General features: G+C 39.6%; 1 protein-coding gene across 5 annotated transcripts in view; it reads left to right on the top strand.

The window, feature by feature from the left end:
• The window catches only part of LOC115583443 (plasma membrane calcium-transporting ATPase 1-like), a 90,666-nt gene that overhangs the window by 32,496 nt on the left and 32,579 nt on the right, over positions 1-25,591 (top strand). For 2 of the 5 annotated variants that reach the window (XM_030420299.1, XM_030420295.1), the window contains exons 2-7: positions 2,305-2,734; positions 16,080-16,277; positions 16,454-16,711; positions 17,122-17,247; positions 18,252-18,377; positions 21,457-21,492. In XM_030420299.1, coding sequence (XP_030276159.1) covers positions 2,539-2,734; positions 16,080-16,277; positions 16,454-16,711; positions 17,122-17,247; positions 18,252-18,377; positions 21,457-21,492 — 940 coding nt within the window. In that variant the 5' untranslated portion in view covers positions 2,305-2,538. Of the gene's footprint in view, positions 1-2,304; positions 2,735-16,079; positions 16,278-16,453; positions 16,712-17,121; positions 17,248-18,251; positions 18,378-21,456; positions 21,493-25,591 lie in introns of those variants that run through there. The other 3 variants (XM_030420297.1, XM_030420298.1, XM_030420296.1) reach the window with 2 other exon arrangements.

Below are 25,591 nucleotides of genomic sequence, written 5' to 3' on the forward strand. Positions count from 1 at the left end.
TAAAGACGCCACAGAGGCTCTGAGGCACAAGACAATATACCAACAAAACACATCACAGTCCCAGGGATCCCGTGATCGTAGTCCCGGATGTTTTGAAGCCCTGGGTAGAATCTCATTCTAATTTGGCCACTCAGAAATGCACTAGTTTTTGTATTTAAACACAATTTTTATACAACTGTATGGTCTCCTGCACCGTTCCAAAACACACAGTGAATATCTGTATATAAATGAATAATAAATTGCCATCAATGTTCCAGTGGAATATTAACCATGTTGATAGAATATTCTGAGCCTTGAAATCTATCACAACGGACTGATGATGCAAAACAACCAAAAACACAAATGCGATTTTTTTTTTTTTTTTTTGGATGGTAATTTTCTGAGCATTGAAAGTGCGATTTTCTTAAGGCATAAAAGCTTGAAGAATCTAGTTCTGAAGTGAGCAGAGCGACTGTAAGGCCCATTAATTTTGGGTGACTGACAGTTGGAGCTCTTAGAGGCTTTAATGGACATAATTCCTGGTTGAACCATGAGCACAAAAGATTGAACCACTGTGTAAGAGATGAGCAGGCCTGATAGAAGCATGTGGGTGTAAAAACTGAAGGACAGAAGGCAGCTTAGTGTCCAAGGTGCATTTTGGCTCGTGATATGAGACCATATATCGGTGAAAACTTTGAATATTATTATATTGTGACATGAAATAAGTGTTGTCTTTTCCTTATTTTAAAGGCTTGATTACTTGAGCTCACCTGTTGGACTTCTAATACTTGTCCCATACACGTCCAATACTACAGATAATCATCACTGTGTTGGTACTTTTGTAAAAGAACCAATGGTTATAATGGCCGAAATATTGTTATCCAGGCGTTTGGTCAAAAATATTATGATATTTAATTGTGTCCATGTCACAAAGCCCTGCTATGTGTGTATGACGAAATTTCAGCTATGTTACATATTCAGTGTATGAAAGGGAGGCTCGCTGTCACTTTGAGAACCACTGACCTTGGCGATTGCCTGTGTCACCGATACCACAAACCACCACTCAGTAGAACCCTGACTCCAGCACTAACGGCAGTACTTCTCGTGTGTGTGTGTGTGTGTCTGTGTCTGTGTCTGTGTCTGTGTCTGTGTGTGTGTGTGTGTGTGTGTGTGTGTGTGTGTGTCTGTGTGTGTGTGTGTGTGTGTGTGTGTGTGTCCATGACAGAGCACTAAACAGTGAAAAATGGAGGACAGCCTTTGATGTGCACTTACATAATCTGTGTTGATGGGTTGGAATGCCACACTTAAACCCCACAATCTCACACTCACACAAATACTCATGCACACGCACACATAGCTCTCTTTCACACACACATTTGCACACACACTCGCACACTGACCCAGTGGAGTTTTCCCTTTCATTGGTGTATCATCCTCTGCTTGGTGTTGATTGGCTCTCAGGCTGCGGTGCATTCAGTCCTGAACGCTGGTTTTTCATCTGCAGGACAAAGTAATCTAGCTTCCTTGTTACTGTACTAATTTATTATAACAATAGCTTTTGTATATCGTGATTTCTTTTTTCCTGTTCATTCAATCATCACTTCCATTCGTTTGCCAATACTGCTACTTTCGTTTGCTTCCAGTAATGAATTCAAAAGCCAACTCCTGTCTCAACCAGTATTGGAAGTCTGTTAAGCTCACTGTATATCTGTGAGAGCAGATGAGTTAGGATTTATAATTGTACTTTGTAGAAGGGATGTTGAACTGTCAGGCAGTTTTTTCATTATTATCACTGATGCTGCTAGTTTTCTCTTTCTCTGTCTTTTTTACACCTCTGATCTGAGTGTTAATGAGTGTTGGATCAAGGTTTATTAACTTGAATTAAGCAGATTGATATTGATGTTCTAATCCCTGGTCATGCACTCTAGTTTGATGTGGTAAATGATGAAATGTAACTTCTCCGTAAATGAGAGAAAACTCAAATTTATACTCAAAACAGAATTGTACTTTTCTTTCTACATCTGACTCATAAACTCCACAGACAGTTCAGGGAGTGTAGATATTTACCCACCAATTGTGTCTCGGAGGAGCAGCACAAAACCGATAATCAGTTTATATCATAATGACCTCGGTGATTCAGCGGCCTACTTTAATAATCTGAGACGAGAAACTCTCATCTAATTGGCCCAATTAGTCTCTGTGCTGTTAATTAGTAAAAATCAGTCAGTCTGTCTGCTGCTGATGAAGTTAAACTGTGGTGTGTTCCGATGGTTTCCTGGTTCTGTTTTATAAAAATCAATTTTTATGTTTCTGTTTCCTCTGCAGCCGCAAGAACATGTTTATTCCCCGGTTTCCATGGTAACCCGAGACGAGCATGTACGTCCGGGTCAGGAGTTAACCTCAGCGCTCATCTCCTCCACTTGCCTCTTGTGAGAACTACACTATTCACAATTCCTGTGAACGGACTACCCGGTCTGGCATTTAGATCAGTTTAACGAGAACACTCAGAGGATCAACAACTACAACAACTACAAAAACACTGCGGTGAAGAGGACCAACATGGCCAACAACACGGCGGACCACCCTCCGGGGAATTCGGTTGCAGAGGGCAACCATGATGGGGACTTTGGGGTGACCGTGGCGGATCTGAGAGACCTGATGGAGCTGCGGAGTGGCGAAGCCGTCAATAAGATACAAGAAACGTATGGAGATGTGCAGGGCATCTGCCGCCGCCTGAAAACATCACCTATAGAAGGTAAGACATGTCCAACACAACAAACTAGACTGCATCAACAGGTGTATTCCTTGGTTTAGAAATGGTCAAAATTGAGTATTTTGCTGAAAAAACACTCTAAGGTAAAAAGAAATGTGATTTGTTTGGTAAACTTGAGGCCTTGTTTATCTATATTCAAAGCTCAGTCAAACTCCTTTTTACTGTCTGCTAAGAGGGTGATTACTGACTGATGATTGTTCAAGGTTAGTACCACATACATAATACAGTTGTCTAATAATTTATTATCATTCACCTTTTTCCCCAAATTACATTGTTGGGTCGGTAGCAGATGATTTGTGCCCCTGCTCAGGGTCTGCACACCAGTGGTTGGTAATCACTGCTTTAAATTATACTTTAAAAAATTCAAGCAATCGATTTTGATATTGATTAAAAAGTCAGGGGGCTGCTAATGTATACCTCGTTCAGTCAAGTCATTTGCAAGGCTGATATACCAACCAGGAAAAGCTGGGAACTGCTGGGGGCCCCCAGACTCACAGGGGCCCCCAAAAGCCCCAGGTTCATTGGTTCAGTAATTTTAATTTGTTTGGCAATTTGCACCACCAATGAATCAACAAATTGAACCTGTCTTGCCTTGTTTAGTAAATATTCAGTTCTAAGTCTTTGACCACGGCTCAAGGGGGGTATGCCAATGGACACTTTGTTTACACAGATTAACATAAAATAATGGCAGTGTTTCCTCTACATTCATTTAGGAGTGGCGGCCGCTCCTTCAAATTTCTTTATTTTTTTTTTTAAATTGTGACAAATACACCACCGCCGCATCATATCTCCACCTTCACAGCAGAGTCCTGCACTGGGCCGGTTTCGTGAGTGCTGAGGTAAACTAGATAACTATCTTGCTCAGTATCTACTCTTTGGAGTAGATTCCCCCCCCTCCCAAGAACTTACTGGTGCCTTCGACGTTAATTACTCGCGAGAGCGCGGCCTTGAAAGTGACATCACGTCAAGCACCCAGGCACCAGGTCGGAGAGTCAGAGGAGTGTCATCCTGAAAATAGGGCAACGACTCACCGGAGAAAAGGTAGACTTATTAGCTTAAGAAAACGTATAATATATTTTATAAGTTCAATAGACATTCGCAAAATATTGATGGCCAGCTACGGTAACTTACGTAACATATCGGTAGCTTAATTAATTGGGCCCGGTGCCAACTCAACTCAGTGTCGCTAACGTGAGTAAACTAATTGATAGCATTAAGCGGATATATACACGCCATGATGTAACTGCTGACTGCATTTTCAGATGAGCTTGTTCAAATATTTCTCAAAGAAGAGAAAGACACCTGATGAAGATGACGCTAGTCAGGTATCATTAGCCTTTTACTGACTCAAATGATGATGGCTAGGTAGAAATTGTGTTCACACTTGTAATCAGATGTGATGTGAAGGTAAATTATCTAACGTTAATGTTTTATGTTATTGTATAAGATAAGTAACATTAGACAGGGAGGAGCAGTGGAACAAAGTGAAGGAGAGCAGAGTGAAGGAGCAGGAGAGAGAGATGTGAGTAGAGGAGAAAAACCCAAAGGGAAGCACAGGCTATCAGGCTGGGACCCTAAATTAAATGTAATAAATTTTTTTAATTTTATTGTTTTATTGTTGTTATTTTTTATTTTTACATTCAGCCTTTAAAAAAACATTTTCCATGCCAGCCATTCAATAAAAAGGGGGATTATGCTGGGCATAAAAGTAAAATCTGCAGTTAAGTGTCATTTGTTTACGCCGCCACGGCTCCCCGAAGAGCCTGCCCCCGCTGCTGAAAAAAATCCTAGAGGAAACACTGAATGGCATGGCAGGCCATTTTGAGATATGATTTAGGCGGGAGGCAAAAATGCTTGGGCGCCGCGCCTAAGCCATATAATGGCAGGGAAAACCCTGATTGGTAAAAGGTGGAGAAGCATCTCAGAGCAGCATGGTGAAAACTATTATTGAAGGAATCAGCTCACTATTAAATGAACTAATTGGACATTCAGAAAGGATTTGGAAATGTCTGATTTGGGTACAATAATTAACACAGAAACATATGTGTATAACACACATTAGGAGGCGTGTGAGCCATTAAACAGTGACTAAGCATACAAACACAATGATTCTGGTAAAGGATACATGTGCACACACACACACACGCTCACAGACGCACACACACACACACACACACTACACACACCTTATTCTGTGGTGATAGACGATCAGTTTGGATTTCAGTCAGAGCTTCGTGTGAGTCCAGAAAATGGCCGACATGCTGCTGTTTGTTGTTTCTCTCCCCCTCTCTCATCTTTTGATCTGTGTGCTTGTGTGTGTGTGTTTTTGTCAGTGTATGTGTGCGTGCGTGCATGTGCGCGTGTGCGTGCGGTGTGTTTGCAGCCATCGGCCCATTCCAGGATTGAAATTAGTTCCAGCCCGTTCCCCTAATGGCTCCATAGATCATTGCTCTGTTCCATTTAGTAATCAGAGGACAGCTGTAGTCGCGTCCTCCACGCAAGAAATTACTCACTTTAATGAAGAAACTGTAATTATATTTTCACTGCAGAGAGGAAGGGAGGGAGGGGAAACAATGAGGGAAACCCGAATGTAAGATTGAGGGCAAACATACACTGTGATTGACTGTTACAGTGAACTACTCTGAGTGTCAACCCTATTTTAATCCTGGCACTGTTTGCTGGCTTTGTTTTTTATATCAGTAATAACACGTCCTTCATCAGCATTATTTTTTTTTTGTTCTTGGTCAATCTGCAACACCACTGGATCCTAAATTTTCCACAATTTGAGACTCTTAAAGAGACTAAATTGGTAGTTTAAAAGCCCAAGTTCATATAACCCTGATGACATCACTATGGCACTATCAGGGTTGTTTTTTGTCCCTGAGAAGCCACAAGAAATGTTATATATATTGTTGTTATCATGATTAATTGGTTGTGAATTGTTTTGTCTACTGTCATGAAAAAAATTTGATCAAAAGCCAGTGTCAAATTACATATTTTATCCAATCAACAGTTCAAACCCAATGACTTTTCTTTTCCTATCATAAATTCCAAAGAAAAGGAGAAAATCCTTGAGTTTAGGAAGATTGAACCAGCAAATACAGTATATGACATGTTTTGCTTAAAACAATAAATCCGTTATCAGTAAAGCTGGCAATTAATTTTCTTTCTATTGATTAAACAGTTAAGAAGAAGAAGAACTGGTAAATCTGTTAACAGCGCTGCCGAGAAAACTGTGGACTGTAAGAGGACTCATAGCCACTTATTGATTTATAAAAAAAAAAAAAACAGAAGTCAATAATTGGCTTGTGGCCTTTAATTGGCCATATTTCACGCTGTGCACAGCAGCCTAAAAGGACTTGTTTGCCTTGATGCCTTGGCTCTCAAAAACCACATTGGAAACTGTCTTCTGCAGCTCCTCTACAAACGGCTCACTCTCTGCAGATCATTAGAAATGATTTACTGACACAAATGGCGGATTATGACTTAAATGATTCATGAACTGATGTGAATCATCATCAGCAAGAAATACGTGTTTGCATTAACAGTACCTTTTACGCCGCTCTTTTTCCTGTGAATCTCTAAGACATGTGAAGGCGATTTCAATTTGGTGACAATTTTGGTAGACAGATAATTACAGAATTTAAATGCATTGTACACATTTGAATCATTAATAGTATTAAAAATGGGAAACTAAAATAATGAAAATCTGAAGGACTTTAACTTGTTTAAAAAATATTTTCATTGGCACTATAAAAAACAGTATAAGTCTGTACCTGACATATAGGAAACCTGCTTATAACCTTGAGCTTCACACAGCGGGTTATCTGTCACCTAAATCCGATTTCTGACACTGACTATCAGTGTCAGTCCGCACCAGAGGCTGAGATGAATCATGTTCCTCACATCCTAAAACACAACAGAAAACTTCTTCTACTGTCTGATAGCCAGTTGATGGTTAGCTAAACTGATTGGCACAGTAGCAGTGGCAATATGTCAGCAGTTAGCGACCTCTCACAGTTATATTTAACTGTGTTTCTGTATCAGCTCACTGTTCTGGCTGTGATGGTGAGATGCTTCTTTCTCAGCTGCTTTTACCTTCAGTCCGTAGAATCAGCCGTTGATTTAACACTGAGCTGACAGTGCGTGTGGTCAGGTTGAACTCAGGACAATGACAACAAAAGACACACACACACACACACACACACACACACACACACACACACACACACACACACACACACACACACACACACACACACACACACAAACAAGGCTCAGCTGTAGCTGTGCGTCCTGCTGGTTAATGTGTATTGATGAATCTGTCTGCCACCTCTTTGGAGGTCATTGATCGTCCATCTCATCATTTTGCAAAATGTATTTCATGTTGCGAGGACACACAGCCTCTGAGCAGGAGAATCAGAGCCAGATGTAAACTTATTCAAACAGGGTCTGGGTTACAAAAAGCTTCACAAAGAGACACATGCAGACCTAAAAATAAATTACTATTTTAGGAAATGCAAATGAATAACATGTTCTGTCACTGCTCAGAAGAAGACAGGAGATGATTTCTTTTTGTCCCTGTTGTGTCACTTTTATTCCTTTATGTGAAATAGTTTGTATCTTCAGAGAAACATCAGGGTCTGAGAGCTGAAACTAGCAGATAAAAATGGATCTGAATAGTCACCAACTGTGTCAGCTGATGATCTGATGATCAGTTTTATGCTGATTTAAAACAGTCAGATGTTTTGTGCTGTTTCTCTCATACATGGGTATTCAGTCCTCAGATAAAAATGTAATCAGAGCAACTGATTGGACTGTAGCACTTAATGAGTATTAACATTAACTTTTAATTATTTAGATTAATTGATGAATAGTTGAGTTAATTTCTTCTTTCTTCTGTTCCAGTAGGTTCATCCGTAGTTACGGGTGAAAACATTGTGGAGTAGTTCATTGAATTTGTAACAAACAAACATGTATACTTCTGTCTCAGATGACACTTAACACAAATAGGATTACAAAATGTTGCAAGGCTGATCATCTGCATATTTATTGTCCCAATAACTAATAAACGACAAGCCACGACAGACCTACTGCACAGCGTCCCTATCAGACTGAGTCAGTTGTCAAACCTGAACAGCAGCAGCTGCAATGTGTTAAAAGTAGTAGTAGTAGGCAAGAGACCAAAGATTTCAGGACAGTCTAAAATGACATGAGCAAAAGGTCCAACATCTTTCAAGTCCTTGAACTTCAGTTGGTAAGTTAACATTTGTTTAACTGAATTTTACACAGCTTCTTATTTAAGTATAAGCTGTAATGAAAGTGCTGCTATTGTACAGATGATACTTTTTCAAAAGAGAATAGATGACTACAGAGTAAACATCTTGGTTTCAGGCCTCTCGGCTGACAGTTCACATGGCAACTGCTGACTGACATTTGAAACCGTGGAGAGAGTCAACTGTCAATTTCCATGATGACACCTGTAATACTGGCTGCAGAATGTCAGACTGTAGATACTCCAAACATTGATACAGGACATTATCCCCCTGTGTTACAAGAAGTGTACATAGTGTTTAAAATGTGCCACCTATTATAATATTTAAGATTTTGGATTACTCAGAGAGATTTTGAGTCTGTTTTCTACTCGGGAAATAAGGGAATGAGTAGTGATTACCATCACATTTAACAAGGTTCAAAGGCAAATTTGTAATTTTTTAAATCACAAGGGTTTGAAAACGATGTTTGAGTACTTTTGGTCACATCTATTTTAGAAAATGGAGTGTTGATGATGAATTGAGGAGTCTTGCAGCCTGCTCCATAGTCTGGTGGTATGGCAGCAGATCTGTGTCTTTTGCCACATGGCAGCAGGGTGAGCAGACTGGCTGGGGTGGGTGTGTGCAGACATCTCACTTCACTGATGTCGCTGATGCTCTGTATACAGGAACCAGTGAGCCTTCCTGTCCTGGACCGTTTGTTCATCTTATATACAGACACCTAGTCATCAGCAGTGCTTGGGTGTTTGTCCTGCATCATTAAAAGGAGCAGCTCTAGCTTGTTTTTTAACCCTGCTGCCTTTCATGGGTTTAAATATGTGATGGTGAACAACCAGACTTTGAAAATTCACAGCAGTAGGTAGACCTGTGACCTCACCACTCACGATTCAAATCATGCAGGGAGTTCTCAAATTTCAGATGGGAGGAGGGATAACATTAGCGTCCCAGCTGGTTAAATGCCTGTGTGGCTGTAGGAACCACAGTGATATTCTGAACATTTTTGAAAGCCCGCCCACACAGATATTACACTAATTGAATTACTGAACCAAAAATTCACACACATCTAACAGGACTGTTGGGGTTGTGGAAAGTGGTTGGAAACCACTTAAGTCTATAAAATTTCAGGAAACTGAAAAAAATGTAAGTTTTTTTTGCTGACATTTCTTATTTTGTCCGACCAACCAAACCCACTCACAGACTCAGTTTACAATACTATAAAACAGAGAAAGCAAATAATCACAGTGCAGAAAGAGAGTTGGAGTTATTGATTGAAAAATTACCTTTTCATATTATTATTGGATTGATTAATGGTTTAATTGTAGTAGCACAAACTGTAACTGCTCAGTGAGTTTTATCCTTCATTTCTCTCCACAGTTCTGTCACTGACACTTTCTAGTAACAAAAGACAAATGAGGACTTTGTTACTCTGTTACATCCCGACCGGCACTGCATTTGTTATCTGATAATGAGAACCATAACCATAACCATTTTGACATAAGAAAGATCCCTTAAATGTCCTTTCAGAATAGTAACCAAGATATATACTGAGCAAACGACTAATCATCAGTCAGGGTTACATCTAAGCTCTGAAACCGTACACACACACACACACACACACACACACACACACACACACACACACACACACACACCAGTAAACATGTAGTGGTAGTATAAGTAGGTTCAGAGGTTTCTCGGCCTGCTGGCGTGTCAGATCTTTTCAAGCACTGTGGTGTGAGAAGTCGGCAACCAATCTGAGATTCAGCATGATCTGCGTGACCCGAGTGTCATTCACTGTAACTAACATGCACTCACACACACAGCCTCAGGTCATCCATGTCTTTGCCAGTTGAAGCAGAATGATTCTCTAAGCGATAAGTAAGAGGGAGAAGGCCAACAAGACATGCAACGCTTTTCTTGTCTTTTTTTTCTTTCTCTGTATGAAGTTATTCACCCTGTCACAACTCTTATCATAAAATGAATATATTTCATATTCCCATTCAAAATTATGCCAATATTTGGACTAAGGTGAGCAGTGTTATTTGATTTCTGGCTACCTTGAGATGTAACTAGTAAAAAGATGTTTTTTACGATCAAGAGGACAGAATAATTTTTTATTCAAACGGTTGAACCTCTTATTCTTATGTTACGTGTGTGTGACCCGTGTGTCCTCACATCATGTTGCATGATATAACACATTTCTTCATGCATTTTTAAGCAGAATGAAAGGACCAAAAAGACCAGAAAGTCCAAATGAAAATGTTAATCAAAAAAATAGATAAATAAAAATGACAAACAAGGCTATTGATCACCAGCAAACTGTCTGTCAATACTGTTTTCATGCAGAATTTAATCTGTTTTCCTCTGTGAACTGTTACTTTAAACCAAGTTTTATCACATTAAAATTGAATTCAATATGTCAGTACAAAGATAGATTCCACTGGCAGCCAGAAGATGTACGGAACTTGAGGTGACATTTTAATCACTAGCAATATATGTTCTTTACAGCTCTGAGCTTACACGAACCAATGAGCAAGAAACAAAAATATGTATTTGTCACTTCATTCCTGCCTGTCATTGTCTCTTTTTTTTTTTTACTTAAGGATATCTTTAGTGGAAAAGGAAAATGTCTGGGACATACAGGGCTACATGAGGCTATGTGACAGATAGAAACCTTGTCTTCCTGGCTCTCACTGACACCATGCATTTAATACTTTACTTTCAAATCTCATATAGAAACCTTACAATCAGTGGTCAAGTCTGTGAATTAATTTCAATTCAAAAACGTTTTGCAACAGTTGCAGCAGATTAAAATGTGTAGCAAATTGTATATCATATTCCACTTGCTAGGGCTGCATTATATAATGTTTCAGCATCTACATCACAATGTGCACACGCGCAACAGTCACATCACATGACGTGCTATGTCAAGTAAATAACTCACACTTCTTGCTACAACTTTATCGCTGCTTGATACAAATCAAACTTGAACAGTTTTCATATTCCATAATTTATTTACGAGATGCCTGTCTAATATTACACACCGTTATCCAATTTAAGTGTTCTTGGATTTATCAGTTTGTTTGTGCAGTCCCACTAAATCACCCCCATCATTATATGATAATCTATTGTAATGAAATAGAGTTATGTAAATGATGCACAAGATGATGCACAAGATATTCCAGAAAAACAAAATCGCAAAGTCATTTTTTTTCCCCAATACCGTGCAACTCCACCACTGCGTCTTTACATTGACTTTAGATGCAGTTGCATTGACTCTAAAATCTGCCTTCTCTTCTGTTATAGCAGTTGATACCGCTGAAAGATAATATTGGCGTCATTAGTTCTCGTGTGTGTCAGTGACTGGAACTGTGGGGCAGCAGTGAAAGAAGAAAGCACTCCAGAATGATAGAAAAGATGGAGGGAAAGACAGAACTGGTGGATGCTTCATTGAGATGACAAAGGAAGCAGGAAGCAGTTCTGACAACCTAGAGGAGAGAGGAGAAACAGTCATCTGTCTGTGTACTAGACATAAAGAAATTCTGAAGAATGAGACTAGACGTTAATACCTGCAGCTGTAGCTTTTTTCTGCCAGAGGGAGACTGAATAAAAGTGTGAATTTTGTGGGGTAAGATATGTAGCTGCCCGCTGGCTGATAAAGCTGTGAATTGGAAGAGGCCTTTTTTTGGACCAAATAAGTCTATTTCTGCTGGAAGCTGAAATTCATAAACATCTGTGACAGGCGTGTGTGCAGCTGACTGCTCCTCTGTTACTGGAACATCATCTCAGAGCTTTAATCTGCATCTCTTTGGGGACGTTCACCAACACAACAGACCGACGCCAGGCACAAGATGAAACCGGCGTCACAATCTCAACATTAAACCAGGAAAAAACAGACTTATCGATCAAACAGCTAGTAGAGGTGCTCTGTGATTCGTTTTTTTAATTTATTTTAGTGTGACAGTAGCTTTCACGACAATCACCGGCTTAAAGATGATGAAACCAAACTTTGAACTAAACCGTATGTGATGAAACATTGCGGATGATGACTTTGACAACCGGTGTATTTTTAAAATCTCTGTTTGTGCACTCTTCATGAGAATGTTTCAGCTTCTGCTCAAGACTACAAAGGCACTCAGTCAGACATGTTCAGGCGCTGTACTGCTGGTCAGATTTACGGCTGTTTTTAAAAAGACGTATCTCGGCTATGGTCACTTAAATGTATTCCATTTTACCTAATCATCTTTAATCTCAAGCAGTCTAATTCTAATCTAATTCAACCACCTAATCTCATCTCACTTTACCTCATCTGGTCTCGTCCAGTTCATAACTCATCTCAGTTGGTCTCTTGATTTTATTTAATTTTATCATATCTAATCTCATCTCAAACCATCTCACGTCTCATCAAGATTTTCTTCCAACTATTATTAATCTGGCCTTCATCCATTTTACATCCCTTCATCTCATCTACACTTATCTAATTTCACTTAAGACCACACCTCATGTCATCCCACATCACCTCACCACGTCTCATGTTGCCTCTTCTCATGTCTAATAACGTCTCACCTTGCCTCATGTCCATCAATTCTTCTCATCTCATCTCTTATCTAATCTAAGTCACCTTTAGCTTTCGATTGTTAAATACGAATATTTCCCCATTGTAGCCATCCAATTACTTTTACATGACATGAGCGATGAGTGAATTTGAACCTATTTGTGCACTGTTGTTGCATGTCAAGTAACAGCTGACACTCGTTTTTGCTATTTTGAAGCTAGCGAGGAGGAGGAGGGGAACTCCTCATTCAGTCTGTCTGGAGAGAATCATTAGAGGATGAATACGAGTCCATTATTAAAACATATGTTAGCAGAAACATGTTTAAGTATGCAGACTTGCAGAGTCCCTCATCGGGAAATTTCCTGGCAGTGCGGTCTATTGACATTCGGATCACGTTCCACTGCACATCTCCCAATTCCACCAAGATCCACAGCAGCCATGTTGTTGCCCACACAGCCATGCAGAGAAAGTCGCACATTTTTAAGGTTTTACTGAAGAATACCCAGATTCATTAAAAGGAGTCAGATGAGTTCAACTAATTTTCATTCAGACGTGTCCTTGTGCACCCAGAAGTTGCTGCAAATAAACTCTGTTTACTGAATTTAAAGTTAATGAGGTCCTGTGGTGATGAGCTCAGCCCAGAAAATCCTCTCGTATAAGAACATGGAGTCAAATACAAGAGGCTGATTATCCTCCATTAATAAATACTCTAAGTATAATAAATGAAATGCAAAAGGTGTTTTTGAAAAATCTGATTTTCACCCAGATTTTTTAAATTAAAACTAAATGTAAGGAACTCTAAAGATGGAGTCCTCCTGCCCTGCCCTGGTGAAAGCATCCAGGCCGACTGAGAAATGTCTTTGTTTGTATTGTCCTTATATAGAGAATGAATGAGCAGATAGACATGAGTCACTGCTGGCTGGAAAATGACAGTCACAGCTCTGGAATCAATAACTCTGAGATATTGTTTGGTCTTCAGTTAGCAGAGGTTTGTAAGAGATCTCTCTGCAGAGGGGCAGGAAGACAAAACATCAGGCAGATTTATTTTTTTATTAGGTGTACTAATCAGTCAAAGAAATCTGGCGACTGTAGGCAAAAATTATGTTCCATCACAATATTGCATTTCATTCAAACCCCACTCTTTAACTTGATTTGTTTTTGTTGATGTTTGACTGGGAAATAAGGCTGCAACTAATCATTATTTTCGTTATCAGTCAATATGTTGATTTAATTTATTTATTTATGCTTTTGAATCTTGATTTCCGAATGAGCTTTCAATAGAGGTCTTGGGTATTTTCTCTGTGAGTCAGCTGATCGGTCTAATCAGGTGGTGTTCTGTTGACATGGAGCATTTTGGCTCGATTGGAGCAGCAGATTGTGTGTTCAGCAGGGAGGGTTGGGGTCAGTTCAGGCTGCCATAGACTCGTCATTACCACAGACAACAAACACCAGTGGTTTTTTAGCCGGAAGGTTGGGGCCCACACAAGAGGCCACGGGATGAACCTGAAGGGTCGCAGGATGATTGACAGGAAGAGGAAATCACAGAAAACTGAATTTTTGATATAAAGGTCCAAACTTTTCCTCTTAATATTCATAAGTGTATCATTTTAGCATGTCAAGCTTAAGAAAGTGATCAAAATGAAACAAAAAAGAGGCTGCATATGAAAATGTGTGGAACCACTGCTGCATACAACAAGTGGATCGGTGAAAACCAGAAAACAGCACAGCTACTTTCAGTTGTTAAATTTCATGTCTAATGACGGGACTCATTTTTCCAATCTGTGTGGCTGCTTTTAAATGCACCCATTTGCCTGACCTTACAGTCAGTCTTATTTTTTTTTTTAATTCCATTTTTTTCGACACTGAAAGGAAGAAATAATGAATCCAGAAATTTATAATTTCTCTGGGCGGAACAAATCCGTGTTGGTAATTCGCCCAAGTAAGTACTGTATGTGGAAACACTGCAGTCTTTCATGGCAACAAAAAGTAGGTCATGTTGCAAAATTACTGTTTGTAGAAACATGCAACATTCTGACTTTTCATAACTATGGTGTATCTTCTGCCTTCGCTGTGTGTAGGTGTACAGCTATGCAGCAACTGGTAAAGGTTCAAGTCAGGAATCAGCCATTTTTTTTTTTTTTTTTTTTACTGGAGGCAATTCAATAATAGTGATTACAAGTCAGAAAATGATAAGATTCTATAAACACAAGTTAGACTAAAGGTATTCGTGCAGCAACAAGGAGGCCAAATTAAAAAGTACTGACTGGCTTATGAAAAAGAGGTAGTGGTGAGCTTGAGGACTGTCTTTATATTTTCAAACTCAAGAAAAACGCTTGTGCTCTTGAAGAAAAGGGTCGGCATAAGGGGAAAAAAAAATCAAACTTCAGGCACTCGTTTGGAGCAGGAACTAATATACTTGAATTTATTCTGTACTGACTAGCTGTCTTATAAACTACATAGTGTTTTAGAGGCCTTTAAGAAACACTATTCCCCATAAGCCCTAAGATTCATGGGATAAACACCCATGGCTCAACAGAAGAGATGAGTTCATTAGCATGTCTGACAAAGACAACTGAACATTTTGGATGTTTTTAGACAGCAGAGTTTAGTTAGTTTATAAGCATGTGTTGGTGAGTTTTATTAATATGGATGACAGATTACCATGTGCTTTTTCTGAAACTGCTGTAGTAAATGCTGTCTTCCATATGGGTATTAAATTCCAGGATCTGCTTTTTTTTTATCTTCAGCGAGACAGATGAAAGAAATACTGAATGAAAGATTGCATTTAGTTACAGAATCCAGTGGAACAGAAGCCAGCTCGGATGTGACATCATGACTTTGGCTCTCTATTGTGCATTAACATCCATTTGAATCCGTAATACACGAGGGGCAAAAGTACATCATGTTTCTGTACAGCTGCCGTTGCTATGTGAGGATGTTTTGATGTTATGATATCTTGGGGCCCAAGATAAAATAATTAGTGCATCGCAAGAGCAGAAGTGATTTTTGCCTTCATACGAGAGGAGACAGACTGTCAAAATGTGTTCAAATGGAAATATTTTGGATTGCAACATTTAAAGATAACATACATAGTATGAACATACATAGTACTTAATGAATCCAGTGAGTTTTCTCATTATTAAGTAGAAGTTCAGGATGTCTCTCAACATTTCTACATCACTAGGTTGGACTGTTGTCTTCCCAATTTGCAGTTCTTTTTCAAATCCCCTGGTGGTGTGTGTCATACACATATTGTTGTCAAAACGTCACACCCCTGTCCTGCCACTCCCCGGGTCGCTCTTTAGTACACAGATGTTTATTCTGTTACTGTCTCCACTGCAAGCTCATAGGAGGACCAACGCTGCTCACCATTCCAACTTTTTTTTTTTTTTTTTTACAGAAAAGGAAATTTGTATATTGAACATACTGTGTTAATGAGGCTTAAGTCTACACTGCATTTATTGATGTGAATATCAATATCTTATGTTAATGTGTGCAGGTCTGTCTGGTAACCCCGTTGATTTGGAGAAACGTCACACATCATTTGGCAAAAACTTCATCCCACCCAAGAAGGCCAAGACATTCCTGCAACTGGTTTGGGAGGCTCTGCAGGATGTGACCCTAATCATCCTGGAAATTGCTGCCATTATCTCGTTGGGCTTGTCCATTTTCCATCCACCAGGGGGCGATGGTGAAGGTTGGTACTGTCAGTCCGAATTATTGCAAGCTTTACACTTTCAAAATTAATGGAGCCACAGGAAGCTATGGTCATGCTGTTCATTATTCTATAGGATTTAATTTTATTCTATTTTATTTAGTGTTTTTTGTGTAAATTTGGTGATTCTGCTTGATCATTTTCTCATCTTCTAACAGCATGTGGCCAGGCTGCAGGCGGTGTCGAGGACGAGGGCGAGGCCCAGGCAGGCTGGATCGAGGGCGCCGCCATCCTGTTCTCAGTCATTATTGTGGTCCTGGTGACGGCCTTCAATGATTGGTCGAAAGAGAAACAGTTCCGCGGGCTGCAGAGCAGGATCGAGCAGGAACAAAAGTTCACAGTCATCCGTAAAGGCCAGGTCATCCAGATACCTGTGGCCGAGATCGTGGTGGGAGACATAGCTCAGATTAAATATGGTACGAGACCACAGACACCAGACGGAAATATCAAACCTGTGACGTTAATGTCACCCCCAAAGGTTTTAAGACACACAAGCGGTACCTTTGAGACAGGCAAAATTATGTTCTGCCTCCCGGGTGTGTGCCGTGGATTTTTTGGATTTGTTTCACTCTTTTGACTCTGTTATGAATAAAATCCAGCTCCAGTGTGAGCAGATTAAGTTCAAATTCCAGTTCTTTTAAATTAAAAAAATATATATTTTACATTAAGATCTGAATTAGTCTTATAGGAGAGCTAAACAATTCCAACTCAATTTGGATATTTTTAATGTAACATTTCTGTTAGACTGTGGAAAGGTAAAAAATACCCACACTGACTTTGTTTCTTGAAATCAATCAAATGTACCCTCTGACGTTTGTACCTGCAGGAGACCTGCTGCCTGCCGATGGAATCCTCATTCAGGGGAATGACCTGAAGATAGACGAGAGTTCTCTAACTGGAGAGTCCGATCAGGTCCGCAAGTCTTTGGAGAAGGACCCCATGCTGCTTTCTGGTAAGTGCCTGCTCAAAGTTTCATGACATGGACCAACACTGATGGTGTGTTTTTAACTAAATCATCTGATATTAACTACCCTCTGTTTGATTCCTGTCTGGAAGAACAATCCTCTGAAGCAGGATGTGGAATCAGATGTAATATTTGTTAATGTGCATTATGTGAATTATTTATTGTGAATTACAATTGATGTTTAGCTTTATGAGTCGTATGGACAAGTCAGAGAACCACGTAGTTGAACTTCTAGGCTAAGATGGCATTGGTGCAATAGATTGTATATTTTATAGGCTAGTATGTAATTTTTATGTATTTTATGTGTCTATGTATTTCCTCTTTATACTGTTTATTGTTGTATGATGTATGATATGGACCCGTGTCTGCAATAAAGCATTATTATTATGTCCATATATGAGTGGACCAGCTGAGAGGATAGTTGAACAATCAAGTCAATCAAGTGTTATTTGTACAGCACCTTTTTTATTCAGACAGCTCTACGGGTAGCTGACAAACTAATGATATGACGTACAAATATAAACAATAATTGGAGAGTAAGAACTACATCACCTAAAGATAGCAGCACTACATGCCAGTGTAAAATAAAAAAAAAGAGCATGGACAAGTGCTTTAATTTCTGCTCTGTCTGAGCCTCAGAACCTATAACTGATATTTCTGGTCCATCCTTGTGAGCTGTTAAATGTTTGGCAATACCAAGGCGCTTATATCTTAAACATACATCTAATTAGCAATAATTGATTCTGACTCATCAGGAGACTCAGCCACATAAAGCTTAGTGTCATCAGCATAGAAAGATATGCCATATCTACTGATGACTACACCAAGAGGTTACATACGCCAAGATAAAATAGTAGTAGCGCAAAGATTAATCTTTGGGGAACTCCACACGTTGATAATATCAACAAACTAACAACTCTGAAGAAAAGACAGTAAATAACTGACAGTTAAAGCTCTCCTTGTAACTTTTTTTGTGTTTTTCTTTTCCTAAGGGACCCACGTAATGGAGGGATCTGGCAGGATGGTGGTGTCAGCTGTTGGACTCAACTCTCAAACTGGTATCATCTTTACCTTGCTGGGCGCCAGCGAGAATGACGAAGAGAAGAAGGTCAAGAAAAGTAAGACACAAGACAAAGCTTCTCAAAAAACACACCATGTTGAAAGTGTTGAAGGTCATATGAGGGCACTAAGTGTGAAGTGTTGGGAGGAGTTGAGTTGTAGAGAAAGATGATTTTCACCTTGTCAGCTTCTGAATATTTCTATTCTACTGTTTGAACAGTGCAGATTGGAAATATTTGCACGTTTTTATCAGCTGGTGTTGATTTGAAGTTTCTCTCGTTGTATTAGCTGACTCTGTCAGCAGGTAGTGTTCATCCAGTCCGAGCTGATAACAGCTGAGCTGTTTGAAGGGTATAACTGTAATATTTTAACATCAGTGAGCTTCAATCTGATCAAAAAAGTCAGTGAATCAGTGAAATCATTGACTTTGAAATCAGTGAATAAATGAGACCACAGATGAGTTCACTTGCAGTGATCATATCTGCTGATCATCTGAAGACAGCTGACATGAGTTTTAAGTGTCTGACCAGAAGAGATATGTACAACAGCAATATTCACAAGTTAACGCTGGACCGTTCTCTAAACCCCTCCCCTAGACAGTGATGGTCCAATGATAGCTTAGCAAACATAACAAGGCATGGTGGGACTGTCAGTGTTTGGATTTCTCATCATGTTGAAGCGGTGTACATGGGATTATAAGAGGTATACTCTGCATCCAAAGAGCTTTGTGGTGGTGTCATTCACTCTCAGCGTCTACTGCTAACGTTGGCATGCCTGGCTAACTAGCATCTTACCCACATTTGTAATCAAGGCTGTGTCTCTAAGAATTATATCTGATCATCCATTATTTCTTGTCAAACTCTGTTATAACTCTATCAGTTGGTGAGGATGCTCAGTTGTGTCAATTTGGGACATTTTGAGCTTTCACCTCAGTCTGTTTTGCATCAACATGTGATGCCAAGATTTCATTATTACTATTTGGCCATCAAGTATGTATTTAGGAGCCTTTTACAGGGATCTGAAATGTAAAGAACAGTTGAAAACTTTTAAACCTCAACTTGAGTCAAATGAGAGTTTTTAAGTAACTCAGGCGAGTTATCTTTAGTGACCTTAAAACCTGCAAGTTAATTTGTTATTTCAGCAAAATTGTTGGTCACTGTATAAACATTTGTGGCTGCTTTTGTTTACTTCTTTTTGAAATCAAAGATCTCTTGTTTCAAACATAACTTTTATAACTAATTAATTAATAATTAATTGTTAATCTGACACCTTCATTGTAAATGGAATAGTGATAGATGGGAAGCGTGACTGGCATAGCAGTGGTACTCAGAATTAATTTGCAAGTGTGCACTGAAGAAACTCTCTTGTGAATATTTCAGTCAGTCAACACTTTGCGCTGTTTTGAAGTACAAAAACTGGTTGGTCACCTGAATAAACACTACATTGTGGTCTCATTTATTCATGGTAGTTAATGGCCACTATACTGAGTTAATGATTTGACAGTGATGTAATGTTGGGTAAAAAATGCCAAACGTACCTTCCTCTGTTTACATGCAGTTGCTTTTTGAAGTGGAACCCTTCAAAAGCCAAAGTCCCGATGATCCTCGTACTATCACAGAGCAGTTTGATGTAAACCAACAGGCTTCTGCAGTCGGTCTCTATTGCTTTTTATTTGCTTGTGATCATGCTAACCCCCTTTTACTCATGTGTTTTTCTTGAGTTTGTTTTTGTCTTATCATTTGTTTTATTGGCTAAAGTTTGAGTTTGTCAGGCATTCATTGTGAACTGGCTGAATGTACCAGCTCAGCGGAGAGAGACGCTCAGGTTTACATTTCGGCCTCCAGTCACTAAATTTTAAAAACTAAACCGATAATGAGTTCCTAATGGGGAGAACCACAAAATTTATTTTCTGAATCAACAGAAGTTAACTGAAAATAATCAGAAGAAGAGAGCATTTAGATTAGCTTGTACAGGTGTCTCTACTTCTATACACATCAACATAATAGATTCTTTAGGCCTTAGCAGCAACTGTAATCTAAACCCAACTGTAACCCCATAATCCTAAAACCAAGCCTGAATCCTCAGAATACCCTCTAAAATAATGAGGACTGGATACAATGTTCCACTTTCTGGATCATCAACCCACTGTACACACACATATTCATGCATCATTCATGAAAAGTCACACCCATTGGTTGTCTTACAAGCACAAGAGCCCCCAGTGTTAGCGAATGCAAACACAGTTCAGTCTCTGTCATCAATCACAAACTACCAGCTGAATAACAAAGAGGTGTGTGTAGGTGTGTTTATGTGGGTGTGGGTGTGTTCATGCATGTGTGTGGTTGTGTGGTTTTAACCTTGCCACACTTCCTTCTAAAACAAAAACAGAGAGCTCCATATGTGCGCTTCATAAAACCCATCTACTCAAACGTACAACCAGTGGCTGGTTTGTGAGCAAATATCTGTAAAAATAATGGCTTTCTAAACAAAGTATGTGACAGATTAATATTTGGATACATTCTTTTAATTGTGTCAAAATGTCTTGGCAATCAATCTGTTGAAAATATTTCAGTCTAAAGCAAAATGGTGGTCCAGCCAGACAACATTTCCATCGCATTAAGTTTGATTTTCGCAGCAGGTCATGGCAGAGGGTAGAGTAGACTTTGTCATTGCAACAATACAGTGAAGTGTAGCATCTAACCAGAAATATGAACAGTAGTATAGTACATAAAGATATGTTATACAGATGAATGGCTGCACGAAGAACGCTAACCAGTATAACTTCTTAACAATAAGATGGTGTTTATAAAACTGTCACAGAATTATAGCACGTCAAAACAATTATGTATTTTTATTTACTACATCATTGTTTAATCTTGAATTATTATTTGATTTTTAAAATATTAATAAATTGATTAGGTCTGCTGTCAAACATTGTGGCCATTGGTTCTCTGCAGCAGGAAGTCGTGTGTCTCTCTCCTCTGATTGGTCCATTCCTGCCCACAACACACACACAACACACACACACCTGTGGGTTTCTATCAGTTTGAACTTTGTGTTCTCCCTCAGTTTGATTTGATCTTATTTTTCCTTTGAGCCATCTTATCAGCATTCCGCCCTCTCTCTCTGTCCGAACAGGTAAAAAACAAGGACCCCCTGAAAATCGCAACAAAGGTAACCCCTCCATTCATCCATCTGTCCCTCTCTGTCTCTCCATCCTCCTTGTTACTCACCCCCTCCTCACCCTCCACCAAGCGGCAGAAGGGGAGTGTCCAGTCCATCTCTCTCTCTCTCTGCTGTACAAAGGGGGACGTTCTCTCGCCTTGCTTTACCTGTAAAAGGGTGCAACTCTCAACTTTCAAGTCTTTGACAGCCAATCACAGCATCCACAGTTGTCATGGTAACTGTCATAGGGTGACCATGGGATTGTTTTTATGCCTTAAATTCTGAGAGTATGTTGGGACATGTTGAGCACAGAAAAAGTTCCTAAACAAAGAATATTTTGTAGAGAAATTATAACTCGGAGCATAAAGATTGCCAATTAAAATGTTCAAAATTATCGGAAGTTGATTGTTCTGTCCTTGATCCAACCACCTGAGTGTGGTTAATTGTACATAGTGAGTCAGATATTCCTTGGTTGTGTCAGGTTACACAACAAGCTTAATTAGCTCCTGTGTCTTGCTACTTACCAAAATAACTATGCTGCAAGCCAACGAAATACACAACAACTTCCAGACAGAATTTAACACAGGTTGAAAGTCGAGATGAACGAGCTAAACTGTAACATGCAGGGCAGGGCATGGAGCAGGAAAATAGAGAGAAAATCTGCATCTTTGCTCCATTTATTGAGTACAAAATAAAATGTTGTTTGCTCAAATAAGACTATTCTTTGAGTGATAATTTCTCTACAATATGTAATTTATGTGCTTGAAAATCTCTTTTAAATGTCCCATAGCACTCTAAGACGTGAGACACAAATACACCCCCATCAGTGAGGTTGACTCTTAAATAGCAGTCTGATCCTTAAAGTGTCTTTCGTTGGTGTTGCTGTGTTGAAATCGAGCGCTCCCTCAGTGCCTTTAACTATTTAATATTTAATGGATTTGATGTGTGTTTCTGTTGATGACGTCATTGTTCCAACCTCCAAATTCAACCAGCCAACCATTTTCTTATTGCCCGTGTGATCCAACACATGTCCAACTTCCTCTGCAAGCTGTCACCAAACACACACGTACACACACACACAAAGCTCCCCTCCTCCCGACCTCCCATAGTTTGAGCATCTGCTGCAGGCAGAATCTTTCTTGATGTACACAGAAACACACACACACACGCTCCTTGCTCTTGGACACTCATCACACTTTTGCGCACAGAAATATTTCACAGGGCTGCAGTAACAGATGACCTCCGATAAAAACACCTAGAGAACAAAAACTGCAGAAACACCTTCAGTAGCTGTGGACTGACTTTAAGAATTCTGAGACCACAGAGAATTCTCACCTCCTCTGCAGCTCTTTTAGGTTTAGTTGCCTCCTTTAGCTCCTAGTTTTGGTTTCACAGCACATCGACTGTGCAGCTTTAGTTTGATCTCTCTCGTTCGGCTACGTTTTCACCAGCAGCAGGAAGCTGTTTTCACCTTACGCCAATGGAATGATGTGGGTTCTTTGTGTCTGCTGGATGTAGAAGGAGACAGTTGTTTGTACATCTGTCAGGTTATGGTGGAGTTCATATGCCTCCTAGTGGCCAAAAATTCAATGCACGTTGAAATTAGACACACCATAAAGTATTAATACTTTCCTGATACCTTTTATATGATTCTACTTAGTTGTTTTTTCTTTCACTGTAAAGCTGCTATTAGTGAGTGTCAACATCATCTGCGGATGTTTCACTTAAAGCCTAATCAAAAGAAAGTAAGGTTTAGGGCTTTAAGTGAAAATCATTTACATGTATGATTATTCACACTTCCTAAAGCCCAATTTGACATTATCAGAATTGCTCGTCATTTTTCAGGCAACAATCTAAAACCAAAAGATGTTGTGTTTACGATCGCTTAGGACAAAAGCAACCAACATAATGGACAAACGTAATGTTTGGCATTATTGTTTGAGAATTACAGTATTTGGCAACTATTTGAACAACTGATTAATTGTTCAAGTGATATTTCAGCTAGTTAATTATTAGACTGATCATTTAAGCTCTCTGGGAAACATGCCTTTTTGAGCTACTGAAAAGCTTTTAAAGTAAAACATTTGTGCAGGAAGTTATATATTTATCTCAACAGTGATAGAAAAACAGCAAAGTAGAAGCAACTGGATGTAATTAGTATATAAAAACTGTATTAGCGTTTAAAAGTGAACGTGAGAGCAACAGAGTTGTTCAGTGTCTCTGTTGTTTTACTGATGGAATAAGTCGAGGTAAAAAAAAACAAAGGTATCTTAAAATGAATTCTAACAGTACAATAACAGAGTCACGATCACCACTCTGCCGCTCTTTTTAACACCAATCCTCAACACCTCCTGCAAATGTTTCACATTAATAGCCAAAAAGGAAATGAGGGATTTCTCTTTTGAGCTGCCGAGAGGCTTTTATTGTGAAATGTCTCCACAGAAGCGTTGAGTTTTGTCTATACAGCAATGAAAAGCTAAAAATAACCTTATTGTATCTGAGAATTTGTGGAGGCTACATGTTCAGTTTTCACATCACACATTTTTCAATGCAATGAATGTGACTTTCTGTTGACACTGTTGAGAAAAACCAAGCGCTCCAAACAGTGCAGTGATGTTTTTTGGCTGAAGCGATGCTGTCAGTGTGTGTGGGAGTTGCACCCTTGCAGTATTGGTGGGCTGTGGGCTGTCGTCTGTTCTGTTTGTGAACCTTCAGTTTCTTTTCGTTTCGCCTTTTGATTCCTCTCATTTCTCTCACTGTTGCCTCCTTGCAGGGTGTTGCTCAGGACTTCATGTTGTCTTGTAATCACTGTTTGAATCTCTCCCTCTTCTCTGTTATTTTTATGTCTTGCTGAAGTCTCCTGCAGCCTCCACAGCTCTGCAGCCTCCTCTACCTCCTCCTGTCTCTCTCTGTCGTGGTTCTGCATCGCTGTCGTTTTTTTGTTTTCTGGGGTGATCCTTTGAGTTCGTCTTCTGTTTGTTGACTTGCTTTATTTTGATTGTCAGACACCCCCTCCCCTCTGCCCGCCGTGCGCTCTCCCATGGTTCAGTGCTGCGCCTGTTTACAGTTCTGTGGTTGGTCAGTGGGTCTCAGTCCTGTTCATGTGCAGCTGTGTCGGTTAGTTCTATGTTGTGGCTTGTCTTCAGAGTGGACCATGTGCATAAAGCTCCACAGCTTCCTGGTTTGACACAGACTCATCCCCACATTAAGAATGTCTAACTGTCATGTTGAGGTCATGCTGTCATGAAGGGACTTCCCTTTTGGCAAAGTTGTATGTGGGGAGCTTCTCATTATGAACCTGATGAAACTCAGAATGAGGCAGTGACAATGACAGTAAAGGAGTTTTGGGATAAAAGTGTCTAAAAAACACACAAGACGTGAAAGATACACGCTGTGCTTTTATGCACCCAGCATCCCAAAAACTTTGGAACAAATTATGAACAGTGAGCTGAGAGGTAACATTCATCTTTTTGTTTTCGTGACATTGAACCCCATGCAAGAACATTTTAGTATTCTTATCTTACATCCCTTACATATTTCCACCAGCTAGCTAAAGTGTTAAACATCCTCGTTTTAACCTGAGGGATACCATCTGAACGTTGGGTGGTACACGCTCTGTGACAAATGGTCATTAGCAATAATGTCACCCCTAATGAGAATAATTTCACTCTACTGAGCTTTAAGTCTTTCTGTTAGATGTCAGCATAATGAAGCAACAGTGTCAAACACCAAAATTCACGAGAATGATTGTCACACCCATAAGCTGTGTGAATGAAATGAGCGTAGCTACCGTGACACGCATTGGTTTGCAGACTTTCGTTTTTGCAGCCTCAAATTAGAAACGGCCAGCAGTGACCTTATTTGAACAATCTGACTGAGAACGAGGAAACGCAGGTTGTTGTAGAAGCGCCTTGTCAGTCACAAGGCAGTCACGCCCTAATGCAAACCCTACTTTATCGTCTATTTTACCTGAAGTGGGACCATAACTTACAAAATAAACACCCCCTCTCCATCATGCTGCATCAAGAATAATTGAAACTAGTGCTTGAGACCATAAACTCATTAGAAACTGTGTACTGAGTTAACAGCTCAAGTGAGAAGTGGGGAA

The sequence above is a fragment of the Sparus aurata genome, chromosome 6, assembly GCF_900880675.1.
Source record: "Sparus aurata chromosome 6, fSpaAur1.1, whole genome shotgun sequence".
NCBI classification, from domain to species: domain Eukaryota; kingdom Metazoa; phylum Chordata; class Actinopteri; order Spariformes; family Sparidae; genus Sparus; species Sparus aurata.